At 40.2% G+C, this 18,915-nt stretch overlaps 1 protein-coding gene across 1 annotated transcript in view; it reads right to left on the reverse strand.

The window, feature by feature from the left end:
• The window catches only part of WWOX (WW domain containing oxidoreductase), a 508,073-nt gene extending 490,746 nt beyond the window's left edge, over positions 1–17,327 (reverse strand). The window contains exons 1-5 of the mRNA XM_054389829.1: positions 17,221–17,327; positions 16,048–16,112; positions 14,705–14,762; positions 13,410–13,588; positions 526–632 (exon numbers count right to left, since the gene is read on the reverse strand). Coding sequence (XP_054245804.1) covers positions 526–632; positions 13,410–13,588; positions 14,705–14,762; positions 16,048–16,112; positions 17,221–17,327 — 516 coding nt within the window. The remainder of the gene's footprint in view (positions 1–525; positions 633–13,409; positions 13,589–14,704; positions 14,763–16,047; positions 16,113–17,220) is intronic.
• Positions 17,328–18,915: the final 1,588 nt, after the last annotated feature.

Raw genomic sequence — 18,915 nt, forward strand, 5'->3', positions numbered from 1 at the left:
GGAAAAAACATTGATACAGACTGCCTGACAGTAGTGCTGTTGGGCCTGGTAGACTAGGAAAGAAAAGGAAGAAAACATTCTTGGTTTTGAAAAAAAGTTAAGAATGAACCTCTGAAATCTCTTATAGTATAAAAGCTATGGGCAGCATAGCAGCTCTCTCCAATATCCGAGTGTGTGCATTCTCCTTCAATTAGTTATACACTTTGGTTCAGGAAATGTTCTGTCCCATGAACTATAAAACATGCCTCAGTGGCTCTTTCAAACATTTTCACCTTCACAAAGCCTCTGTATGTAACAGAGAGAAGAGTGTGCCAAGCCTTGTGCTCCAATACAGTCATCTGAAATGAAAAATCTCCATCTCTGGAACACCAGTGACTGAACAGGATATTACAAAACAAGACAAATGCCTTCTTCCTTAGACTCCTGCATGGCAATGTCATATCTATTTCGCTGCCTGTAGCGCACAAAAGACTTCAGGTCTTGACAAACACAGCCTAGTGTTGGTCACTATATCCATCCACTTACCCATTCCTCAAGAATGCGTTGCACAGCCTCATTGCCTCGGGATGGACTTCTGCAAGCCAGGATAACATGTGCCCCGTGCAGTGCAAGAGACTTTGCAGTCTCAAAACCTATGACAAAACATTTTCCTAGTCAGAAACAGATCTCAGTGACAAAACAGAGCTATAAGAATCTGCTGAAAAGGTGAACTAGGCACTTATATGCACTAACTCTACCGCAGCCTGGCTTCTTGTGTGATAATTACCTGAAGCCAGCTTTTTATAGCACACACAAAAAAATACCAGACACCTCAACTTGAGCAGGTCCTTGGAACAAGAATTGTATGTATTTTGTGTAAAACAGACTTGTGAACTTCAAAGAGCAGGCTCAATTTCTCTGCCTTGGTGTCTGCAACTCCTAGAAGAGCAAAACTACTTACTCCTCACTTGTTTGGCCATGAAGAATGAGCTATACAGTCTGACTGCAGAACCATTATGCCTGGCAATACCACACTGAAAATGACACAGTATTCTAAAACTGAGCTCCTTAGATACGCAGTTACTCCTTGATTCATCAATCTGAGGACTACCTGTGGCAAGAGGAATCATCCAATGGGATGTGCATCGAGCTGAAAGAGGCATAAGGTAATTCAGTGAGTTCAAATTAGGCAAGTTTCAACTAGAAAAGGATGAATCAAACTGAAATGCCCAGCCACCCGAGTACATGAAGAGGTCAAAAAGAAGAGGTATTTGGTTTAGCTTTATGACAACAAAAGCATGTCCACCTTTTCCTTTCAAAAACTGTTTACCAAGAGGCCTATTAAGATAAGCTATCTCGCTTTGGAAACACCCTAGAGCAACAAAATTTAATTGCAGCACAGGACATAACTTACATTTCTAGAAACACACCCAGGTAAATTTATACCATTTTCTGCAATCACATACTTACAGTATTTAAGTCCAAGCAATGTTCTTGAATCTCTTGCACCAAGTAACTTTAATTGCCTAGGTAATTCATTGCATACACATGAATTAAGCTACAGCATATGCAAAGACTTCCCCTGTTCCAAATTTCACTTTATGTGTATTTAACTAATTTTTTTTCATGTAACTAATGTAAGAGATGTACCATAGAATCATAGAATGGGTTGGGTTGGAAAGGACTTCCAAAGGACATCTACTCCAACCCCCCTGCAGTGAGCAGGAACATCCTCCACTAGATCAGGTTGCTCAGAGCCTTGTTGAGACTGACACTGAACATGGAACCTCCAGGCATGGGACCTCGACTACCTCTCTGGGCAACCTTTTCCACTACCCTCATGGTGAAGAACTCATTCCTAACATCCAATCTAAATCTACTCTTCTCTAATATCAAACCATTGCTCCTTGTCCTATAACTATAAGCCTTTGTAAACAGTCCCTCTCCAGCCTTCTTGTAAGCACCCTTGTGAAAAGTCACTATTAGGTGTCCCCAGAGCCTTCTCTTCTCCAGGCTGAACCCCAGCTTCCTCAGCCTGTTGTAGGAGAGGTGTTCAGATCTAGTGGAAAGTGTCCCTGCCCATGACAGGAAGGTTAGAACTAGATAATCTTTAAGGTCCCTTCCAACCTAAACCATTCTATGAATCTTTCTGTCACTGTGTGGAGCATAATTCATAAGGCATCTTTTCAGCTGAAATATATCATAGAATCATACAGAAACATGAAAATCCTGGTTAAGACATACATGAGGCACTAACCCAAAGGACTAGCAGAACTAACAAGAGAGGTACAAGTGGACAGGATTTGCTACAGACATTTAAAGCCCTTCAGCCTGTTACTTAGAGTATGCCTTTCTTCATAAAGACTCAGAAATTAGCACTCAATTTCATTCTTCATCTTCTATGAAGATTGATCAATTGAATACTCTCACATTCTTGTCTATCTGCAGTCAACTACTGTCATTGAATCTGGGGACAAATTTCAGCTAACAGTCTCAATTAACAAGCAGTTAGCATCGCTCAATTAATGCCAACTACACTGTGTCAACATCCACCAGATAATAAGTATGTGGCTCTGTCAAACAGCACAACCTCTTCTACAAAACAGAGAAAACAGAGGAAAAACAGAGAAAGGCATTCACTGAGTGGAAAAGTAATCCAGTGATTTCTTGTTTAAACAGCCAGCATCCAGTCATTTATCATTGGGGACATTTGGTAAAGAATTTGCATCAAGCATTTGCATGTTTTAAAACATTTCTTTATTTCAATTATAAGGAAATTTGAATACACAAGAAGAAATTAAACAACAATCAGACAATAGCAACCTTTTTTCAGCTTCTCTACCTTTTCCCAAACACTCCAAGATAGCTTGGATCTGTCATTTACAACACATTTGAAACACAGCAATGGTATCTTCCTTTGCAACAGCATAGTAAAAGCCTACAGGATTTGTTCACATTTAATTTGTTCAAAAATTATGCCTTCCTATCTCTCCACTGATAAAAGGGCTCTGGAGGCCCTGAGATTCTAAAACATTTTCACATGTGCTTGAGTTTGGAAAAAGGATGTTGTCAGCCCAGAAAGTCATGAGATAGAAATCACTGTGACATGCTGGGGCCTGACCCATGCCTATCAGACCCCTGTCAGGGCATACAGACCCCTGTTCAGCATACAGATCTCTGGGCCTACAGACAGACCAACAGACATGACAGCTACAGCAGAGAGTCAGCCTGTGCCAGGATCTGTCATCCCTGTGCAGGAAAATAAATACACAAGAAAAACAGCTCATCCTGCAAAGGATGAGGTTGAACCAGGGCCATCATGGGAAGAAGAGGAAGAGCCAGAGGTATGCACTCTATATCCCTGGGCAAGCTGTGGGACATATGGAAGCAGTTCAACCACCATTCAGCCAAGCCCATTGTCACCTGGCTGCTCTGATGCTAGGATCGTGGAGCCAGTAGTTCAGAATAAGAAGGCAGGGAAGCCAAGAAATTGGGATCTCTGTCTAAGGAAGGGGGCATTAACAAGGTTAATAGAAAAACAGTACAAACCCTCAACCTTTGGACATGACTTCTAGCAGGTGTAAAGGATAGGTACATCTTCAAGGAAGTTATGATAGTCATCTGTGGAGTCTCATATTACAGGTTGCAGTAGCTGCTGATGGAGGTGAATCAAGTCAGTTTTCAGAGACAAAAGCCATCCAAATGGCTTTAGATATTGCTGAACAAGGAAAATGGCCAATTCTCTATCGTTACAGAGACTCGTGGATGGTCGATTGCTTTGTGGGAGCAGCTACAGCAATGGAAGGAAAACAGCTGGTAGTGCAGATGTAAACTCATCTGGGCAGCTGAACTATGGCAAGATATTGCTGCTCAGGCAGAGAACTGGGTGGTCAAAGTACATCATGTGGATGTCCACACACCCAAGAGTCGAGTCCCTGAAGAATATCAAAACAACCAGCAGGTAGCTCAAGTTGCTAAGATTACAGTGCCTCAGGTGGATCAGGACTGGCAATGTAAGAGTGAATTATTTCCAGCTCAGTGCACCCACAATACCTCAAGCCATCAAGGAAGGGATGCAACACAGAGGTAGAGTTGAGATTGAGGGGTGGACTTAACCATGGACACCATTGCACAGGCTATCCATGAATGTCAGATGTGTGCTTGTAATCAAACAGGCCAGGTGGGTAAAGCCTCTGTGGTATGGGGGCTGATGGTTAAAATATAGATAGGGAGAAGCCTGGCAGATCGATTCCATCACTGCCACAAACCTGGCAATGCAAATCCCGTGTGCTTACAATGGTGGAAGCAAGCACTGGATGGCTGAAAACATAATCAATGCCCCATGCCACCACTCAGAACACCATCCTGGGTTCCGAAAAACAAGTCCTATGGTGACATGGCACTCCAGAAAGAACTGAGTCAGACAATGGGATTCATTTTCGAAACAGCCTCATAGATGCTTGGGCCAAGGAGCATGGCATTGAGTGTGTGTCATACCCCCTATTACACACCAGCTGTTGGGAAGGTTGAACATTACAATGGCCTACTAAAAACCATGAAAAATATCCCGGGGAAAATGGTTAGTCCTGCTTCACATAAAGGCACACCACCCATGGGATTCCTTTTGCCCAGGGACCTGGGTGAACCTGCTGGGTGATGTGGGAGGATGGAGAAGTCTGTTGCATACTACAAGGTGATCTCACTTTCCCCTCTTATTATTGCTATTCTTAACACACCTTGGACAAGCTTATTCAAGTGACCAGAAAAAAGGCCAAAGAAATTAACATTTCTCTCCCAGGTTTTGTTTTGGGTTTTTTTTTGTTTAATAAGACATTTTTTAAAAGTTCTAAGTTCAGAGAAATGGGGCTGGCAAACTCTCCTCTTCTTCTCTAAAGCTGCTCTTTGCAGCAGCAGTAGCTTTAGGCAACACAACAGCTTTTCCCACCAAAGCAAAAATGGAGAGAAAAAAAAGCCAGCGGTTGTCTAGTTTCTTTTCAAGTACACTTCTGTTCTTCTGTAAGCCAACTGTATCATAGGTTTCTGTACTGCTGAGCTGAGCCCTAATTAAACATAACAAAAAAAAATTAGCTGCATGTTTTGAATCTCCTTTTGGCAAGTACAACAGCACAGTGTTAATAAAAGAAGTAAATTTAATAAAGAGAAATATTTCATCCAAGGCAGAATAATTAAAAGACATACTGTGCTGTCAGCTAAAGCACTAGATCCTCCAAGCTTTAATCTGTAAGTTATTTCATGAGAAATGCTCTGTGTTATGTAAAGATCCCAGGAAAGTACTACAACATAATTGGACCAATTTTTTTCTTAAAACAAACTTAGTATTTATTTGTATCAGTTATACAAACAGTGAAAGATTTTTTTTTAAATGTACACTAGACATTTTACAGATAAATAGTGAAACAAGGTTCTGTCCTAAACAGCTCACAATTAGATTACAAAAAGTCATTGCAGAGAATCAAACACACACAACTAGGTCCTGTTCTAAAGAGGTCACATTTTGTGTCGTGAGGGAAAGGAACAGATGAGCAGACTGGAAGTTAAAACAATGCTACTTGATTTCTGGCAGTCACTACCCAGTTCTGTGTTTGGGCAACGTGAGATAAGACAATTGTTTAACTGAGTAGCAGAGGAAGATATTAACACAAGAGTCATTTCAGGATCTTGTGAAAAGAACTGATTACAGGGAAGATGCAGTTCATCATTCCTTCTAGTGCAAGTAAACAAAACCAGCAGATAAGAGACAGCTAGCAAAGGACAAGATAACATGGAGGTTTGGGAACTTACACAGTCCAGGGTTACCTCCTTAAAGTCTACTTTTTTTCCTGGATTAGATGGCATTCAGGAGGGTACCAACCTCCCAAGGTTCAAAACTGGCAAACCTTTTTGGGCGTACTTTAAACTACGAAGGAAAGAGGGAGATGAGAAGCTGTTATGGAACTCAAATGATCCACCATGTGGTTCCCACATACAAAGTAAGGCAGGAGATGGAGTTCTGAAACAAAAGATGAAGAATAAGAACAGTATTAACAAAAAAGTGTCTATACACAAAAGCAAGGAGAATGGAAAACAAGAAAGAATTAGAAGCTGTTGAATTATAATGCAAGGCCATAGGGGAAAAAAGAAAAAAGCTCACACTTTCAAAAAGGGCATGAAAATGCATCATGCAGCTTGACACAATCCAGCATGAGAAGTTTGAAAGGGACACAAAATTCTGAAATCCTTTCTTCTTCTTCTACTGCTTAGCATAGATATAGCCACCAAGAAATTTTCTGCTGATAAGTAAAAATCATCATACCCTTTAATGTACATCTGTAGGTTGTGAATATTGCTGACAGTATCTAGAAAAGTCACTAGATGTCTAATGACAGTATCTTCTGAGATAGCAGTATACATTTATCAACCTCTATCTGTCCCCAGCATCTAGCAAGCATTCCAAAGAAATACAAATGTACAGCTGAAATTACTCAAATCATTCTTGCAGCACAATTAGCTTTCAAAACACGAAGACAGAAAATGACGCAGAGAGGAAGTTGTGTGGCAGCGAGACAGACCGAATCACGCAAAAGGGCTTCTCAGCTCTGCATAAAATATGCACAAAATAATGAGGAAAAACCTTTGTTAAGTTAAATATTTCAAAAGACAGAAAAACCATCAAGTTACACTGCAGCCCACTGAGAAGTCTTTTAAACTTTTAGGTAACAGACAAGAAAGCATCACATACAAATGCTCCTGTTCGACAAGTGTGTTATTCCCCTTCAAGAAGGGAACCAAAAAGTACAGCACAGGCATATAGCTCTACCTCATCCTTTGTGAAAAGATTCCATTAGAAGTAGTCATCATTACTGAATCTTTTAGCCCAGATGTAATGTCTTACATTTTACAACAAGTTTCACATGCATTGTGAATTTCAGCCAAGGTTGATGAAGTTCAATAACTTGGCTAACCAACCATGTGTACTACTTATTACAGAAGTAATAAATAGATTCATCAAAATGGACATGAAAAAGCAGTATGAACATCTGACACCATTTCCAGCTTACTCAGTAAGAAAAATAAGATTACAGAAGTCCAAGAGGACCTTTTAACATTTACAATACTAACAAGTAAGCAGTTGGAGCCCTCCGTAAAGCAGAGCAGGATTAGGATTCCATGTTATTACACTCCAGTTAAAACAGAGTGATGGCACACATGGAAAATTTAATGACTGTGTCTTACCACAAATCTTCAGAACACAGCACTGCAAAAATCAAACCAATATTCTTCTATTAACATTATTTTAAGTCTGAAAATAATGGCTTTTAGCAGCTTAATTGTTCAAAATACATGAGTACTAACCCCTGACTGACAGCTACTAACATCCCACAACAGGCTGAGTTAAAAGTACCATCCCACAGGCACGTTCCCCTCCATAAACTGTGCTTTTACATGGCAAATACCCAGATAATGTTCCCTGGCCAAAATACACTTCCTGCAAAATCCAGGCTCTCCTGGAAAAGCACTGTACTCCCATTCCCCAAAAACTCTGGTACAACAAAAATCCATGCCTGCTACAAAGTTTTAGACTTCCAGAAAGAAAATGCCAGGGGAAAAAAAATATTCTGTGAAGTCTGTTTTTTAATGTGTGTTTAAGTAAGAAGCAAGCAACAAAACTTCTACACAAGACAGGAACTTTTTAGGGTAGGGCCACTGATGTGGTTTAAACTAACCCATGCCAAGTTTGGTCCAGAGCATGGAGATCACAGGAATTACAGAAATTCAGTGGTTAATTTTTTCAGCATTACTTTTTCCCATTAATTTCTCATTAGGCAGTTTTTCCTCAAGAGAATGAGAAAGTCTGTTGAAGCCAGAACAACAACAAAAACTAAAATACATGGCTGCATATACAATACCAAACTGGATTAGGCTGAAGGATGATTATTTTTTTCCCTTCACCCTCCTCATCCAACCACATTTTAAAAGGGCTTAAAACCAAACCCTGTTTGCCACTGTTTTGTTGGCAAAGGACAGCAAGAAGACAGCCCCTAAAACAATGCAGCCGTGCTGGCAGAAGCCCCTGCTGTAAAAGTTAGATCTGCAAAACAATTTTTTTCATGGGTAACTTATTTTTCACAGAGAGGTTATTTTATTCTGCCAGGGCAAAGCATACACACACTGCCTGCACCCAGGCCAATTCTGCTTTTGTGTTTATCTACTGTGCTGCTGATGATAGTGAAACATGTGGTACAGAGAGCCTAGAATCACCCAAAAACCTAAAATTTGCATCAAGGAACAACTCTTTAATGCTTTTAAAAGCCCAATAAATACAAAACTATCTCAAGAAAACATTCTCAGGGACAGCTACGACTTTGCCAAGAAAAATAATCCAAGGTTATATATTGCTGATCTTTCTGTCTGCCTCTCAATAAGCTTTGAACCCAAACCTCCATAAATAATACCCACTTCAGTTCTCCACATGTGAATCGCTTCCAGCATGAAAACATACAACCATGCAAAGGTTGTAATAGTTCATTCACCACAAGTTATGCTGGTTTAGTGAGAACAGAAGATGCACCTCCTTAGCAAAACCCCAGTACTTCCCTTCTCTCTGCACCATTGAGCTGCCACAGAATCTGTGCTTGCACAGAATACTTTCTGCTTTCACAGAAACTCTTCTTAATAGAAACAGACAGAAGTTTCAACTTATTATACCAGAGGAATTCCTGCATTTATGAATACCAATTTTGACTCAGACAACAAACTCTTTCCACTAAATTAGGGAAATAGTAGTAAGAAAAAATCATGCAAGAAGCATTGTCACAAGCTTGCTCCCCCATGTCACATCCTTTTTTCTCCTGTCATCTGAAAATAATAAACAATTACTGGAAAGTAAACACTTTGTTTATTCATCAGAATAAAACATATAAAAAAAGTTAGCATTCAGAAATTTTTGAGAAAAGTTAACATATGAATAGACTTGAAAAAAAATAATCCAGGCCAAAATCAGACAGATGTATTTTCTCTTAATGATTACCTCTTTCAAAACAAACTATCCAAACTATCCAATAAAAAGAGGCTGCCAAAATTCAGGTGTTACAGCATAGGAAAAATTCCAAAACCATATAAGAAATTGTAAAGTGCATCTGACAGAGAACTATGCTTTTTAAAAGTCCTGTCAGTTGCATAACCCTTAAGTACCATTTCATCTGGAAACAGACAAAAGAAAAATGAAAATAAACTTTGTGCTTTCAATGGAAAATGTGCGTATTTTTCAAGGAAAATTTGCAATCTAGCTCAAAAATAGGGCTGACCAATTCCTTGCTGACAGATTCACACAAGCATCTGTGGGTTCAGACCTCCAAACTCCACACAATGCAGTGAAAGACATATTTAAGACAGTTAGGCTACTACTATTAAAATGAGAGGCCTCAATGGTAGTTGTAAGGGTCTGTTTTATTCCTCCCATATGATTCATGCTTGACTTAAATGAGACCATTCACTGGCCTAATTAGGATTCAGCAAATGTTACCTTCTTTGTGAAGGCTGATAAAGACAGCCTCAGTTAAAAAAAAAAAATAATATATATATATATATATATATTGCCTACAAACAGTATCAATAACTTCTGCAACTATAATGGTCCCCCATAAGCACAAAATCCTCTTCTCTGCAGGTAGAGAGGTCAGGTTCTGATTCCTTAAGTAATGGTGTTCTTTTTCATCATACTTTTCCTATTTCTCCATTGCAAATAGATCCAGGGCACAGCAGTGAAAGCTAGCCAGCGTCTATTAGAGACCTTAAATGACCTTCACAAGAAATGTAGATAAGCTTTAAAAGTTTAATTTTGCTCTTCTCACGGTTAGTAGCTTAAATAGCCATTACTCAATTAGCTATTACTGAGTTGGCATGAGAAATGCAAAGGTTAACCACCTGCTTCTATCAAGGTTCTGAAGCATATTCTGCTTTTTAACTACGAGAATGACACAAAGCAATATAAAAAAAAGAAAAAAAGATCAAACACTACTACAGGACATAGCTCAGAAATCAGGAATTCTAATGCTATGCAATATCACTCTCTCAATAAAACAAACTTTCATTAGCTTCTGCCATATGATGTACAGAATCATGGAACATCAGAGGTTGTAAAGGACCTTCAGAGTCCAAGCCCCCTGCCAAAGCAGGATCACCTAAAACTTTGCCTGAGTGCACAGAATATACACATTTTGCACTTCCATAACATACTGCTACTACTTACATTTCACTAGTCATGCATAGTCACAACTGGTTAGAGCTAACTGTACCTGACACAGAAAACAGAATACATTGTATTTTCAAGCTCATATAGCTATACAAATCTTAAAACCAGACTTCAGACAAGTCACAGAAAAACACGAGCTACGCAACTGTCTCCCTGATACTAAAATCAAGTTATATTTTTTTTTAAATAATTGACTCAAGGAGATTGCTTACATACAGTTGAAAAATACCACATCTCTCTAGAAAAATTAAAAGCTAGATTAACAGCTGACATGCTTTTTAAAAATTTTGAATTCTAGTCCTAATAACTAAACCCACAAACAACAAAAGTACAGGAGCATTTATTAAAAAGAGGAAAAAGCACCAGGTCTCTTTTGTTTAGTATTTTCAAAGAGCAACACAGCCCTCTAGTGGAAAAATTAAGAGAGCATGAGCTTATTCATACAAGAAGCATGCTAGGGAAGTGTTTTCTCTGTAACCTAAGTGATGCTGAAACTTCTAAGACATTAAAACACACAGAGAAAACTACAAGCTATCTCAAATTCCTCACAGCAGAGCAAGTCTTACTGACTTTGAGAGAACAAACTGACAATTTACACTACCCAGAGTTAAATGTACATAGAAAAACAAGTTTTCAAAACCAGAGGGATTGACACAAGACTAAACTGTTCAGTAAGTCAGCCTTCTTTTTACTACATCACCTTTACCATGACTAAAAGCCACCTCATCTTCTGCTGTGATACTCAGACAAATTTTGATTGAGCTTGAAAAAAAAAAAAAACAAAAAAGGAGAGAAAAATCTACTTGGACTACACTGTCAGAAGAAAAAAATTCCAAATTAAGAAAACATTTTACTAATAATTCTTGATCTGCTATGGTCCCTTTATATTGTAGGAAAAGAATAATTCATTAACCTTTTCCAAGTTGCTAATGAAAACTAATGAAGTGTTTACAAATCTAATTTTTTTCCATGTACATATTTTTATCCATACTTTTTGCTGCAATTTTAAGGACTAAGTTAGGAAAGCGAGTATGTAATTTAGGGAATTAAGTCCATATTTCTAATCAGTAATGAAAAGAAGAACCACAGAGCAGTCTCCCCATTTTACAGACATGTTAGAGAATTTAATGGCAATCACTTTTAAGATGTGTGATTCCACTAGAACTCTACCATTGCTTAAGTCATCCATAGCACTCAGTAATTAGGTAAACATCTCAGAAGCTCCTAGACCTAGGAAAAAAGAACATAGATTACACAAAAAGCATAAATCCTAGAAGTGCTTTCTCCTTAATCCATCCTCCATAGCAACTGGTAAGTAGTATGAGCCACAAAGCCTAGGACTATAGAAATACTAAATGCAACACTGTACACCTAAGTTTTGAGTTACATAGGCCATAACACCACCTTAATCATACATTTGCTACATCACCTTTGTAATTCTGGACTCCTTATGTGCTAAAATCATACAGCAGCACAAGTCCATGGTTTACTTCACTCCCACTCTTCTTGATATGCTTCTGACCAGGGGTGATATCCTGCCCTCACCTACCACTAGAATTCAAGAAAGTATCTGTGCACATACATCTGTGGATATATGTCAGAAGTGATGTCAGAAGTGAAGAAAATTTGGTGCAGGATATGCTCCTCAATCCAGATTATAAACTAAGGAATAAACAGCAAAAAAAAATCTTGACAAAAGCACCACACTGGATGAAACTTTTGCCATATATGAAACAATTGCAACTCCTTCAGCAAATCTGAACTGTAGGTCTTCTCCTGCTGAAGGCAAATCATTTGAGTCCAGGTAGCTCTTAAATACTCTGAGACTGCACAACTGCATGTAAAACAAATTCTGCAGCTGGATGCAATGTAAAGACATGCTGTGCCAAGAATATGGAACTTAAATCTTACTAGAGAACACTTCACTGAGATGGGTAAATCCAACACTTGCTGTCCTAGCTGCAATAGCAATCTGTAGCAGCTTATCATGCAGTAAGAGTGGGACCTGTGCTCTTAACTAAATTGCAAGCCACAGGAAAGCTGCAGATTCTTCATTGATTCCTGTGGGATAGCACACTCTTAAATAATTGAGGTAAAGACCAAAAGAATTCAGGGTGGTAAGTCCTGTTATTCACCCATTGTTGAGAAAGTCTCCAAGTATGTCCTCATAAATGCATCAAAGTCAAGTTCCTACACTAAAAGACATCATATTTCGTACCTAAGGACTCTCAGTATTGATGCAATCCCACCATAAAGAAAAATGCCAACCAGAAAAGGATTTAGATAGGTCACCTCATTTACCAAAAAAGTTAAAATCTAACACCAAACTACATCAGTGTTTTAATATTTGTGGATCCTCTACAAATTTAATCCACAGAAAAAAAGGCATATCTGGGGCAGGTTGCTGAGTGGAACTTCAAACAACCTAGCAAATGAAGTTGGAGAAGAAATCCTGTCTTCTGAGAAAAGAGGCAAAGCTCCTAAGCACCAAAGCTTCATTATAAAAGGAAACAAAAGCAGCTAATTAGAATCTCCCAAATATTCAGCCACTACAGAAGTAATACTATGGAATGGATCCCTAAACAAGCTGAGTGTCTGCAAGGATTTATGAACCTGCTAGAAAATACAACCAATGAGGATTTCAAAAAGTCATATTTTATTGCCCTAAAGGAGCATCCAATATGACATTCTGACACAAGTCCATCATCAGGTTGACTTGAAAATACCTTTAGAGGTAAAAATTTCACAGCCTCCTTGGAAAGCCTTTACCTGAGTTTACTTGCTGCTATTAGAAAGTTTTTCCGAAGACTTTCTCTGAAGTCTCCTCACAAATCTCACTCTTTTTGTCATCTTATTGTCCAGGGCAAGGAAACTTCCCCTCTGTGTCACAGCCATCATTTATACACTTATATAATGTAAAATGCCTCCATCACCATTTAACAGACAAAACCCAGTTGTTTCAGAACTTGATGTCTTTCCTGCAGCTCTCCTTCAAATCATCCACGTTTTTAGAAAGCACTACACAAATCTGAACAAAGCTTTCTAACGAGAAGTTTTAGATGGAAATAATGCAAACCACCAAAAGCACACAGACTTTTTTGAAATACTTGTTTGAACAACAAAGTAGCCTGTAAGATAAAGATTGCCATCTTTTACCTTATGTGCAATGTCAACCTACCTATTCCTGAATTTGCTCCTGTGATTATAACCACTTTCCCACTCAAGTCACGACCCTGGAGTATTTCCATTGCAGTGCTGTTTCCATCATATTTTTGTCTAGTAGTAGGTTTTACTGGATTATCTTCAACTGTAAAGGCCAGTCTCGGGTCAAGGTAGGTAGTCCTTTTGTTTATGTGGCTGCAAAAAAACCCAAAAGAATTCAACTACCTGGATCCTTCTGTAGTCTGCATCTAGATTTTAAACATATTTCAACCACTGCTGTGTTCAATTCCAGTGCATTATTTAAATTCTCCAAAACTGGTTTCTTTTTTTTTTCAATTTTGTTACAATGATGCTGATTCCTTTTATACCAGACATTTTTCCAGTGGTGACAGCACCTATTAAAATTGTATTCATAGTTCACAATACTATCTGAACTTCATGTGAACCCCTGACATAGAAAGCAGAATTTTGTTGAAGGCAAAAAGCACATTATATGAGAGATCATGTCCTCTTAGTAGCTTACAAAAGAGACCTGCACTGCTCCCTTACAACTATCTAGCAATGAAACAGGTAGATCAGTGCTTTTTTTCCTCAAACAACTAGAAACAAATTGCTTCACATCAGCTCAGCAAATAACACAATTGGGGTTGGGCTCATCTTTCTAAAACAGAGTTTTAGGTTTCTTTAGATAATTTAGACACTAAGCAACACCTTTCAGGCTTCAGCCCTTAATTAGAGGACAAAAAGGCTACACTTACTATTTTGGCCTGGGAATATGTTTCACTCTGCCAAGTCGGTTTAAGATAACTGACCCCATTTTGACCCTGCCATTGAAAAGCTAGAAAGGAAACATTCCCAGAAATCTTTCTGCTCTTACCTTTGTAAAAATCTTTGATAGCTAAGACTTGTTCTTCATTATTCCTGTGCTCTACATGGCAAGTGAGTCAAAGCTGCAGCAATTTTGGTTTTATCTTACATGCTTAAAGCACAGCAAAGCACCTGTGTAAAGGTGCATATAGAAAACAAGCCCAGATAAACACTACCTGAGGGTCAGCTAACATTTTGAGATATGGATATGCAAGTCATTTCAATCTGCCACCCAAGCTACTCTGTGCACACACAACTCAGAAAACCACAAATGTGTTTAGACACTGCTATGATTGTAATATCTACACATGGATTCTGAAGTTGTACTTACTTGTTTCCTTCCCATTCCATCTGGTATTTTCACAGCATCATAACTCAAAACAGGCTACCAACATGAAACACAGCTGTCCTACTTGCCCATACTCTACATTTTAACATACTTACTCTACAAAATAGACTTGTCCTTTTTCATCAGTCTCCTGCTCCCATCCATATGGCAGATCTAGGAAACACACACAACATTATATTGTCATGCACTACAGTATACTCACATTTGAGGTTTAAGTGATTTCTCATAAAGATGTGGGAAAATTCTGCTTTATTTCTGTAGGTAATGCAGCTACCTGCTGCACTTCAATATTGGAACTTGAAGTAAGGACTGCTTCCCTAACCACACACAACTGTCTCTAATAAAAGCACAGTACACAGGAGATCAGGCACATGTGTAGTGATTTGCATGTCAAGTATAAAGATAATCTAAAAATTAGTTACATAGATTTTTTCATGTTATAGCACAAACAGGCAAAATGCAACCACACTTTCCAGCACATACACACCTATGCTGCACACAGTTCAGTATCTTACCCTGATGAAGCAAATACATTCAACTAAATGTACGAAAAGTTACATACTACACATACCAAAAGCTGGAAGCTCACAACATCCAAGGGAGTATGGGATATTTTAAATAGAACCTAACTGATTCTGTGATTCTGTAAAATTGGAAGGACAGATAAAGTAACAAAAATTACACATCTTTACCAAGTAAATTCTTATATAAAAGACCCTACGAAAGTGCTTGACAGATCCTATTTCCAGTGTTTCCAATCCTGACAGAAAAGTATTGAAGTACAATTCAATCTGTTAAAAATCTACCAAAAATAATCCAGTTATTGCCACATTAGTAATGCCAAAAGAAGCACAGCTTGCCAACAGCATAGTCCCCCTAGGTATGCCATATCCAGCTTCTGGGAAGATCTAATTTAAGACACTGATCCATGGTCCTTAAGAAGTCATACACCTCTGGAAGTGTCCTGCAACACTGGCTGTCTTCTCCACTGGCACAAACATTCCGTTGTAAAATGAAAACAGGACTTCCTTCTGTGCCTGGGATGTTCTTTGATAAAAGATTCTTGAAAGAATATAATCCAACTATAAAAATTATCTAGTGAACACCAAGATACCAGAACACAATCAGAGAGTTCTGTAAAGGTTGATTTATCTATATGTTTTACAAGCCACAGTAAAACAATCCCTTGATCCTTTTATCCTGGTATTAGTACACTGGATTTTTAGAGCATCATAATAAAGCCATAAACCTGTAAAATGATTGCTCTACACAGGCACAATCACACAAGTAAAGCCCCACTGAAATCAGCTGGATTTTGCAAGCTCAGTTTGCCTGGATGACCGTCAAATAAAAGATCAAAATGGATTCTAATTGCTGCACAAACTCCAACTGATGTTTTTAACACAATTTCAATTCTTCACAAAAGCTTAACACAAACCTCCTGCAACACGTTTCCTCTTCCCAGACTTAGGATGCTCCCATTGTGTTTTTTCTTCCAGGTGACTGTGGGAAACAAAAAGTTTAAGATTTTTTAAATTGCCCAATAATTTGCTGATGTAATCCAAACTTTGTTTTCATATGGTAAACAAAGTTTGTTTGTTTATTTAATACAGTTCAGAAAATGGCTTGGAAACATGTAAATTTCTTCTTTAAGAAAGGTCAAAACTGCTGTTAGAAGTTACCAGGTTTCCATACAGCCACAGTTCTGATGGAAAACCAACTAACCAGAGAGCACAAGAGGCTAAAAAATTTCAAACTGATGTTTGACTTCCAATTGAAGCTTTGCTGCTTTACAACAAAAAAAGAAAGAAAACCCTAAAGTCATTAAAGAATACTATTAACAGACTCAGAAAATGTGTCCAAAAATAGTGATGCCTGGCAGGAAAACGGAAGAAAGAAGCAAGAAAAGAATTTAACAGAAACTAGTAGAAGTAATATTAGGAAGTTTTCAAATGACAAAAGCACCATTCTAAAACTGTTCTATGACATATTGATTTGTCACCTACAAGGTAAGCAAGTTTGGATTTCTACACAAGCAGCTTTGGGCAGATAGACTTATCCAAAGGCCTTGACTAGCAGACTAGTCAGGGATTTTATTCATTTAAATCAGTTTCCCTTCATGTAGGAATACATAAGGCTACAATACTGTGTAAGGCTCCGCTGCCTACACGTGTTAAGGACTCCCCACAGAAGCATGAAGTGCACTGCACCAGCAAAAACCGCTGACAGCTCGCTCCTGCACCCACTCCAGCATCACTCCCGGAGGAGGCAGGAGGCTGTGGCTGTGCCCGGCGCCAGTCAGTACTGCACAGAACCACCTGCCCGCTCTCCTGCCGCTCCTCCAGCCTCTCTGCCGCTGCCCTGGCAGAGCCCAGCCCACACTCTGCGCTGCTAGGCGTCAGGAGGGCGCCGCACGCGGAAACAGTCACCCGCGGAGCGCTGCCGTCACCGTGCCCGGCTCCGGCCCCCACCGCCCCTAGGGTAAAGGGCGGGAAACGACGGCTCCTGCCCCCCGCGCTGGGGGGCAGCAGCGGCAGCTCCGCGGATGCCGCCCCAGGGCCAAGAGACGGGCGGTCAGAGGGCTCCAAGCTTGCCCACCCCCGTGCCTTACTTCGCGTAATAAACCCAGCCGTCCTTGGTGGTCCGCTCCTCCCAGCCCGGCGGCAGCTCCTCCTCGCTGTCCGTATCCTCAAGCCCCGCGTACTTCAGCGCCGCCATTGGGCCGGGCGCCCCACACAGCGCTGCTCCGCCGCCACCGCCAGGCAGCAGCCGCGCTGCACAGCCCCTTCCGGCCGGTCCCGCCAATTGCGCGGAGCTTAGGCAGCAGGGCACTTGGGAAGCGTAGTCCGACGTGCCGGGAGGATGGAGAAGGCGGGTGGCGTTTATCATTCGCCAGGCCCGCCTTCAGCCCGGTGGGTATTACCCCTGTCACTGAGATTGCAAACGCTGACGGGCCTCGAGTGAGTCAACGTTTTGTGGTGTGGATAGCACAAGAATATCAGATTTTGGGGGGGATTTGGTGTTTCCAGCCCTGTTTTCAGAGAGGGGCAGGAAAACGAAGAAGCCCCAGAAAACAGTGGAAAGTGAACTGTTCTTTAAGCTTTTTGACATTAATTGTCACGTCCTGATCTCTGGGGCGAGATTTTACCACAGCGTGGCCGTGTTAGCTCCTCCATTGCAGGCAAGGATGGCCTGGCTGGACAGAAGTACCTCTTCCCGTGCTGAAGATGTGCCCAGGAGGCTGCAGGCCACCTTGCCTGCCCAGCTGTATGGGCTCCTGTGCCAGGCCACGTAAATACAGTCGGCTGCACAGACTGAAGCACTACAGGTTAGTGAATTGAGTGTCACTCGTAGTATCTCCTGTCCTGGAAGCTGAAGCCCAGGGAGCCTACTTTGCAGCTGTGTGAGGTGAAGTACCATAGCTACTACCAGTACGCAGGAAACATGCCCTCCCTCTGACTTGCCTCTGATCCCCTATCCAAATGCTGATATATTCAGATCTATTCATATAAGCAAACCACACTGCCAACAGTTGTAACAGCAGCTTCCCATTGTAGTTCTTCGGTGTTTTAAGCACAAAAAACCCCAAACCGTGTTGGACTGCAATCGCTGAGCACTCCAGTAGGTGGCAGTGCAGCCCCACGAATGCCGTGGAGTGCTCCCACGCCTTTGGGTAGCGCTTTTATACACCACTTGAGATGCTGACCTGTATGGCTCGCTCTATGCCAATGCTAATATCTGTCTAGAAAAACGCAGACTGAACTTTTTTCTGCCCTGCTGCTCCCATCATTTTGTCAGTTTCCCTGAGGAATTTATACCTACTAAATTATCTCTTCTTGGTAGAAATAAAGACTTATACATCATCAAGAGCCATCTTTCATGTGAGTGTTTTAAAAGGCTGGGGGTAAACATATGGGGAAACAAACTGCAGTGACATACTCACTTCTGCTCCAGGAAGCTGCTGAAATACTCCATAGGTGGCTGAGTGGAGAGATGTGCCAGGTCTCAAGAAAATTGCGTATTTAGGTCAATATTTGTAGCACAGAAAAATAGTATTAGTCTAGAATAGTACGGTAGGAAAAGGTAGTTGTTATACTTCTTCCTTCTTTAGTCTGTTGGTATCAGCATTCCATAATTGTATTCAGTGGGAAGATGGAAATCATTTGTCTGGCAGTTATCCTATCCCAACCAGCTGCATTGCATGAAGTATGCAATATGTCCTGAATGTGAACAGCAGCATTACAGTATTGCAATGTGAAGGCTGCAGGGTGTGGTTTAGATTAGAAAGAGAAACAGAATCGTAAAA

Source organism: Indicator indicator, chromosome 19, assembly GCF_027791375.1.
Source record: "Indicator indicator isolate 239-I01 chromosome 19, UM_Iind_1.1, whole genome shotgun sequence".
NCBI lineage: Eukaryota > Metazoa > Chordata > Aves > Piciformes > Indicatoridae > Indicator > Indicator indicator.